The 8,492-nt window shown below is 33.5% G+C and overlaps 2 protein-coding genes and 1 long non-coding RNA gene across 5 annotated transcripts in view; 2 read left to right on the top strand and 1 right to left on the bottom strand.

Moving 5' to 3' along the window:
* The first annotated feature begins 377 nt into the window (after window positions 1-377).
* On the top strand, window positions 378-4,151 carry LOC113394694 (proteasomal ubiquitin receptor ADRM1). 2 transcript variants are annotated; one of them, XM_026632105.2, is made up of 6 exons: window positions 378-481; window positions 581-919; window positions 1,837-2,051; window positions 2,670-2,884; window positions 3,082-3,305; window positions 3,850-4,151. In XM_026632105.2, the coding sequence occupies exons 2-6, from the start codon at window positions 590-592 to the stop codon at window positions 4,093-4,095; spliced, it is 1,230 nt and encodes a 409-aa protein (XP_026487890.1). In that variant the 5' UTR covers window positions 378-481; window positions 581-589; the 3' UTR covers window positions 4,096-4,151. The 2 variants fall into 2 exon arrangements, with proteins under 2 accessions (XP_026487890.1, XP_026487889.1); XM_026632104.2 differs by having other exon boundaries at window positions 3,082-3,341.
* An 865-nt stretch (window positions 4,152-5,016) lies between these two features.
* LOC135194823 (uncharacterized) lies at window positions 5,017-6,889 on the bottom strand. Its single transcript, XR_010309997.1, has 3 exons — window positions 6,707-6,889; window positions 5,645-5,694; window positions 5,017-5,291 (listed from the first exon to the last, which is right to left on the bottom strand). It is a non-coding gene; the product is annotated as an uncharacterized LOC135194823 (long non-coding RNA).
* LOC113394704 (uncharacterized) overlaps window positions 5,291-8,492 on the top strand; it is a 25,712-nt gene continuing 22,510 nt past the window's right edge. Inside the window, exon 1 of one of the 2 annotated variants that reach the window (XM_026632131.2) lies at window positions 5,291-5,439. The gene's annotated coding sequence lies outside the window, so the exon portion shown is untranslated. Of the gene's footprint in view, window positions 5,478-8,492 lie in introns of both variants that reach the window. The other variant, XM_026632130.2, reaches the window with a different exon arrangement.

The following is an 8,492-nucleotide window of genomic DNA, read 5'->3' as shown; positions in this document are numbered from 1 at the left end:
TGAAATAGTTATTTTTATAATTAATCTTGCTGAACAAAATGATGCCGCATGTATCCGGCGTCCCACACGTATGCAATACGGTGAAATAAATAAAATTCCATCTTGAGACTAACGTCTCCTTGAGAGGAAACATGGACTGTGCTACACGCGAGTTTTCGATGAAAACTTGTAAGATTGTTTGTGGCAGGCATTACTTTTTTTCGCTTTTGATTATACTAGCTTTACTTAATTTTATTTATTATTATTTTTTTTTCGTGTAATCTCATGTATTATTCAAATATTACTAACCAGATATTTTTAACATTATATAATTTTGTTTTGTACCCTAAAACTTCATACCTTTGCCAGTATGTTTGTTATTGTATTAAAAGGAAAATGAGAAAAAAAAAACAAAATTGTCTCATCATTCATTTCATCTCAGTTTTGTGACTTTGTGTTAAGTTACTGATTTTTTTTCCGTATTAAAGAAAAGCTATTTCAGGTTTAGATAATTGATAATTTACACTTTTTTTATCTTTTTGTGCTTCCACACTAGTTAATTTTTTGTTTAAAAAGTTATCATTATTTTATTTATTTTCAGAACAATACTATGTCTGCAACTGCTTTATTTGGGAATACTTCGGGTCTTGGAGGTAGTTCAGGCGGGAACAAACATATAGTTGAATTTCGTGCTGGTAGGATGACTCTTAAAGGACGAATGGTTCATCCAGACAAAAGGAAAGGCTTATTATATGTTTATCAAGGCGAAGACTCGTTGATGCATTTTTGTTGGAAAGATCGTACAACCGGAGAAGTAGAAGACGATCTCTTAATATTCCCTGATGATTGCGAATTTGTTCGAGTAAACGAATGTACAACAGGAAGGGTTTATGTTCTAAAGTTCAAGTCATTTTCGAAAAAATATTTCTTTTGGCTACAGGTATTAATTTATTTTCAACACTATTTAATTTAGTGATAGTGAGCTTTTAAATATATATATTTTATTTAGCAATATTATTTAGCAACGCCGACAAATCATATATCCAATATTTATAAATGAAAAGGTTACAGATCGAAAATGTTAATTTTTTTGTCTTCTAACTTACAAGTAAAAGGACCATAAAGAATTACCACTATAAAGTTTTCCCCATACAAAATATCAGGAATAAGTCATGGTACAATAAATATAAATGTTATGTAGGGATTGGATCATTAATTATTGCTTCAGTTAACAAACAAAACTTAGTTATAGGGTAGAAAATCACATTGCTTATGTCCTAACGTTAGTGATTTGATTTTCTATAATATACCCCTCTATAATACTCCCTAGGAGTATTAACAACTTGTAAATGTTCCACTAATGATTAAAGATATATTCTCTTCTATTGTAGATTATTTTTGGTCCTTGCCCCAGTGCTTATTGTGTCTCAGCTTTTCAAATAAAAACATTCTGTAAAATAATGGAAAATTTCAAACTCATAGATTAGAGAATATATATATTTTTTTTATTTATTGGAAAGTTACACCATCAACTTATCACTAAGCACTTAAAATTAATATCTGTTGGGTAACATACAAAGTTATACGTCTTTAAAGGTGTAAACAACATTTTATGTATTACAATATGGTACTTATTATTAGGCTTGAATATTCAATTAATTTACCATTACTTTGTTTTTTAGAATGCCCCAATTTTCAATGAACATGGAATTTGTTTTTTAATTTTATATTTTGTAATAGACATTAATATATTAAAAACAGGAAAACAAGACAGGATTTTGTAGAAAATTTACTAATAACAGTTGATCATTTTCTGTCTGTTTTTGAATTCAATAAATAATATTATTTATATTTAAGGAACCTAAAACTGATAAGGATGAAGATTATTGCCGCCGGATTAATGAAGCCCTAAACAATCCACCAACATCAGGTGGGAGAGGCGGCAGTGGTAGTGGGGGGCAAGATGGAGAGCTCCAGAATCTTTTGAATAACATGTCACAGCAGCAGCTGATGCAACTGTTTGGAGGTGTCGGACAGATTGGTGGTTTGTCTTCCCTTCTTGGCACTATGGGGTAAGAATTACTTATTGTGTTTTATAAAAACTTTTTACAGTACTGTTTCTTCATGAAAAGTAAAATAACACTTTCCATGAAGAAACAGAACTAATATAAAAAGAACAATCAAGTAAATGCTAATAGAAAAAGATCTTAAATAAAGCATAATTATGAAATACTTTGTGGTAACACAGCCTCTATCAATACAATATTCTAGGAGCAAGAGAATCATTAGGACATGTTTTAAAAGAAAATAAAAAATAAACTGTTGCTTCTGAATTCATATTCTCTATTATTTTATATATTCAGAAAATGTTAACATATTACAAAAATTGACAAAAACATAAACTGAGTTTCTTTCGCCACTTCTTCTCAGGTCAGGATGTTTTTTGAACTGGTGGTAGTAGTTTTGGTCTTTGACTAACAACTAATGAGTGTAATGCTTCGACATTGACTAAATGTTTTTCAATTTGATTTTAAGCTTTTCATATTTAATGGACCAGAATGTCATTCACTTGCAACATTTGCCCTGAAATATGAATAACATTTTGTCATTCTTCACTTTCATGGAAAGCTGAATCTGGCTGGCTATTTTATATATATATATATTTAATAAATTCTTTTAATTCGTATTAGCAACAATAGTAGCAGTGGAACAACTGGCAGTCGGGCATCCGGCAACAGTGGCAGCAGTTCGCGGGGTGGGAGCGCACCGCGCACCACGAGCGCAGAGACAGCGCGTACGCCAGCTCGGCCGCGCTACGCGCCCGCACCCACCGCCACGCCCCCCAATACTGCCACAGCCGCTGCGCCTGCCGCGCCCGGCGCCGCTGCCGCCGCCACTGCAGCAGGTACCACTGTTAGCTTAGCTGTTATTTTAAGTTTAAAGTTTGGCTTCAAAATGTTAGTTTTGTATTATAAGCTTTATGTCACAGTTGTTCTAAGTTATACTTTTGTAGTACTTATTAGCGAAATTATTGAATAAATCATATCTAAATTACTGCTCTTAAACAATTGAAAACTGAATAATAAGTTAAACTGATCACAGGTGGACAAATATTTCTGTCTGACTTGCAACGTTATTTCTCCGGCCTGGGCAACGCGCCGCCCGAGGGCGAGGGCGCCGTGAGCGGCTCCGCGGCGCCCCGCGTCGACCTCGGCGCCGCGCTGTCCGCGCCGGAGGTGGTCTCCACCGCCAGCGAGCCGCCTAACGCGCAGCGCCTGGCACCACACCTACCGCCTACGTCCGCAACCGCCGCCGCCCAGGACGATGTAAGGACCACACTGCTCTCACCGCAGTTCGCCCAGGTGAACCCTCAAGTGTTGCGCTCCCCTACCGGACGTCTCCGGCATTCGCTTATTGGCACGCGCGCGGGTGCAATAACATTCGCTTGGTTTAACGCTTTACTTTTGCATGCTTCGGGACTTCGGTTGCGTCGGGATTTAAATGAAATATCGTTACTGTTACTCAAAAAATGCTTATAATTTAATAAAAATAATCGAATTACATTTGCTTAAAACCTTTTGTCTGTTCCTTCGTCTAAAAAATGTTAACTTAGAGGGTTTCACGGAAATTTATAGTTTTCTGATGATTTGTGTGAGATTATTGTTTTCTTCAAACAAATTTGATTAATTTACTCTTAGCATTTGTAAATAATACTTGCATGGTTTTAAAAAATAATATTATAAGTACAATAAACTAATTCTAAAAAGAAAAATAAAATATTAGCCCTTTTTCATAAAAGATATCTTATCAATATTTATACTAATACCGATTAAAAAGTTGCAATTAATTATACAGAATTTCAATTTTCAGGCGGCTAATCAGTTTTCGTCAGCGTTGACCTCAGGTCAAATGGCTCCTGTGATTTCACAGTTCGGTCTTCCGACGGATGTTACGTCGGCGGCAAACACGGGCGACATGCAAGCTTTCTTTAAAGCATTGGAAAGCGCGTCTGGATCCGAGAGTTCCAGGTCTCTAGAGGGGGATAAAAAGAAAGATAAACCTCAAGATGATAAAAATGACAAGAAAGATGGTGATGCTGGGATGTCACTGGACTAAATTTGCCTTTTTTTATTTGTCTGTCTGAAAAACTATCGCACTGGATATACTAAAAAGTTAAACACTCTTCAATGAATTTAAAAAATATATATATATGTACATATGTGAAAAAAAGAACAACAATTTACCCACACCATTTGAAATATGGAAGCTACTTAATAGAATGGAATGTTTATTTGTTATATTTACATGTACCAAATAAAAATATAATCAATGACAGACAATTTATATTGTATGAAACATTAGTTTTCTTGTAAAAATAAAAAATTAAATATTTGTATAGATTTTTATTTCCAACCGCTTTTATTTTTTTTTTGGGGAGACGTATATAATTATGATTATTCATAATACTAATTTAGAATTTATTGCAATAAATAAAAATTAGAAAAACTAATAACCTTCTTTTTTTCTTCTATATATGATTGGGAAATTAGCAAAACAATTTAATATATAGGTGTCATAGCAATGGTAAGTTTAGTTTGTTTTTCTAAAATTGAACAAGGTCAATGCACTAACGCAGTCTTAATTTTTTTGTCTTTTTTTTAAATAAAATACCTATCAGTCGATGAGTATATTTACCTAAAATCTGATTAATAGTTAATTCATTTACCGAGTTTCTTCAGCTTCTCGGCATAATCTATTAGCCGAATCTGTGGTATATTTACATGGGTAGTAAAATTATAATAAAATAAAGTATATTTGGACTGGTTTAATTTGATTGTTTGAAGAAAAATTGTGGTATAAAACACACACAATGACAACAATGTTGTAACAGATTAATATGATTAGTCGTATCATCGAAACCACAATGTTCCGTCTGTTTTTTATTTAATTGTTATTCGTTTGTAATGTACAAGGGGTAAAATAATTTGGCACTGAAAATAAAGTATATTTAAATAATCAGGATTAATTATGACGTTCATTAGGCTCGCTTGACAAACGCCGATTTTAAATGAGCGCCAGTTTATGGTTGCGCGTGACCTCGAGAGGAGGCGCGGGGAGCGAGGCGCTGGGGAATCCTTCTGGCGCCAGACCGGCATCGGCGTCTGTCCGTGCCCCGCGCCTGCCTGTAGCCGCTCACTCGAAATAGATGCACGGTGATTTACGCCTCAAGCGTATGAGTAAATATGCTGCTTGCCTGCCTGCCTTGGCACGTCCGCCCTCCCCCGCGTACCTCAAGCCGATCTGCCGCACACCTAAAACACGGTGTCGCGCTTGAAATTTGAATGTATTGCGCGCGGTTAATCGCGACCTACCACGTCTCGAACAGAATGCATGCGTGGGGCGTTATGACGTAAACAAATCTTTTATGAACACAGAAGCAAAACGACGGTCGTTCGCAAGGTGAATTTAACTTTAATTAAACATTGCCCGCCGCAGATGTAAGTAATATTTGAATACTATCAATCAGTGTAAGTCCTTGATGTTAATTTCTACATCAAATGTTGGTTATTATTTTGATCAGAACCATCTTATAAAATGAGGACTCCAATTGTTTAAAAATATTGTAAATATACACAGTGAAAGTTCGCATCAAAATGTGACAAACCCATAAAGTATTTGCTGGCATTTATCCAAAGTGAAATATGTCAGCATCATCTAGAAAATAGAATCGAGCGTTAAAATTGACGGGAATATTGTTTCTGCAATTGAATTATTACGTTTAAAAGAATATGCATGCAAAAACTATTTACGTCTAACTCTCATCGTTCGTTAATTCGAATTATTTGTTACAAAAAGTCTAGGTACAAGTTTATAACATTTAAATATACAGTACTGGACTATGGATTTTAGGAAAGTACTAGAAAATGTATACCTACTTGTAATTAAAAATCTTTTGGCATTTGTTTCATTTGGATATAAATAGTCAATTTTCAAAGTGACTGTTATCAATAATATTTTTTTATCAAGATATGACGTGTATTTGTATGTACTTATTGTTGTCTTTTAACCAGTAGGTTTCGAATTTTACTTGTCGCGCGTTTACTATTAATTGGTGATTAATGAAATAGGTATGATTATAGATATAAGTACATATGTATATTCTAATCCATTTTAGTTCGTTATTATCATTTTTATGTTGAGATCATTAAGTTAAAACATTTTTAATTTAACTGCCACTGAGATTCTTAGAGCGGTTCGGCAGAAATCGCGCCCGGGACAAAAACCGCCTTTGTGGGACCGGTCCCACAGGTTCTCGTGAGTCTATACTGTGTCTTTCATTCATCATATTACCTCATACAATTGTTTTAAAAACTTTTCTTAAAGGATAATTACGCGCTAAAATTACAATCTAGTATAGTAGTCATTTTAATATCTTCCGACAACTATTTAAAAAACTAAATTTTATTTATATTCTTATAAATTAAATGTATATGTAAATATTTAGGTAGATATATAACGTATTTTAAATCCAATGGCCAAAGTAGTTTTTTATAAATATTTTAAGTATATTCATATTTTCTACGTCTATTTCCTTAAATCGTTACTGAAATCATACCGAAAATCTTTTTTTCTTTTTTGTTTACCTTTCTAGTAGGTAATAGGGATCCGCTTGAATCCTATATAAACGAGTACGTTTGTAACATATTTATGTAAAACTTTTACATACCTCATAATATAAACGATGTTGCATATATTTATACAGGTATATTTTGCAACTACTTATATGTATCAAATAGTTTGGACGCCGCGCCGCCGCCGTTGCAACAGGCAGGCTATGTGAAGGCAGGTGCACCTTCGAATGTACTGGTTTAGTAACTTCTGCGAGCCAAAAGTCAATGCGCTATAAATTGCTATACGTTTTCATTCTTATATAATCTACAGTACTAAATTATAAATCCGATACTTAATATTTCCGTTTATAATGTATTTTACGAGTATATTCAATATAAACATACATATATATAAAATAAATGAATGAATTCAGAATTAATAACAAAACTGACACAATTTCCTTTTTTTTTTTATGTGTAACACTTAATTTTTGTCCGACTACGGAGAGTATAATATGATTTATTATATTAGCCTATATTAACCTGCGACATTAAAGACATCTTAATGAACTCTGCAAATCAAACATCAATTATATTATGCTAAGCTATTCGTTCACGAGTGTAGTGTATTCGTATACGTAATCGTTATTATAATATTGCTTTTGAAAAATAATTAATTATGCAAGTGTCTTAAAGGTCATGTAATACAATGCCGAATGACCCTCATAGAATTTTGCTCGATAACATCAAACGTGATCGTCATTTCGGCTTACGAGTTTACAACGTTGTTTATTATTTTCCGTGAACCAAAAGCTATCTAACCATAACAATTACTGCTGTGTATTATTTGAAAATGATCGTGCGACTTTAAACCATCTTCCATAGCACAAGTAGCGTAGGCGGTTTTCACGCTTGCTTAACAAAGACACAAATATTATACCTGTCTTACCTCTGTTTCATTCCTCTTACCTTAAGTTTGCCTGGAACAGATTGCTGTTCTAGCGATAAGACCTCATTTTATGCATCTTTCTTGAATGTAATTTATGGGTATGTTTTTTGATATACATAAAAGAGTATTTTGATTTCATTAATAACTAATAATTTTTACACCTTTGTAAATATTATGCAATCGACCTTAGTTATAAACATTAGAGTTAAAACAATTGTTAAATAATCATACAGCCATTTAAATATACAAATACATACTTTATACGATAAATTTAATTATTATTATTAATGTAACGCATAACCATAAATGTACAATACAAAAAATATCAAAAATGTACGGATGAAAAGGTGTGTGGAGAAAGAATTAAAATAAAGTTAGTTTTATTGAGAAAAAACAATGTATAAGAACAAAACTAAATTACAGTGAAGTACTTAGTTAGCTTAAGATTTAGTTTTCGGAAATTATTGAAAATAAAAGATAAATGTCAGCTTTATCAGATAAAATACGTCGCTGTTTCCTTAAAGGAGGGCTTCGTCAATAGATTAATTATTGATTATATTTAATCAATATTTTGAGTTTCATTGTTTTATATGTAGTTAACACAGGGCCGGACCGTAAGTTTAGGGGGGCCTGGGTTAACACTACCTAGGAGCTCATCTAAGACATATCTGAACGCAGACTTGAATTAAATTAATTAAATGGGTTTGATTCATTGCAGAACTCGCAGGGCTGTAAACCATACGATCTGTTTAATTTAATAAAGTTATGGACTCTTTCGCTTTATCGTCTATTTTTGACTTTGACTTAACTTAGCTGGGGCCCCCTTGAATCCCTAGGCTGAAGCCGTATGGTAGATCCGGCCCTGAGTTAACATATGAAATAATGCAACTATATTATCCGATGGCGTGACGTGGAAATCTCAAATAAACACACATTTAAACAACAGGCATTTC

This window comes from Vanessa tameamea, chromosome 2 (assembly GCF_037043105.1).
Source record: "Vanessa tameamea isolate UH-Manoa-2023 chromosome 2, ilVanTame1 primary haplotype, whole genome shotgun sequence".
Taxonomy (NCBI): Eukaryota; Metazoa; Arthropoda; class Insecta; order Lepidoptera; family Nymphalidae; genus Vanessa; species Vanessa tameamea.
Note: the sequence above shows the minus strand (reverse complement) of the source record. Positions and strands in the feature narration are given on the sequence as shown.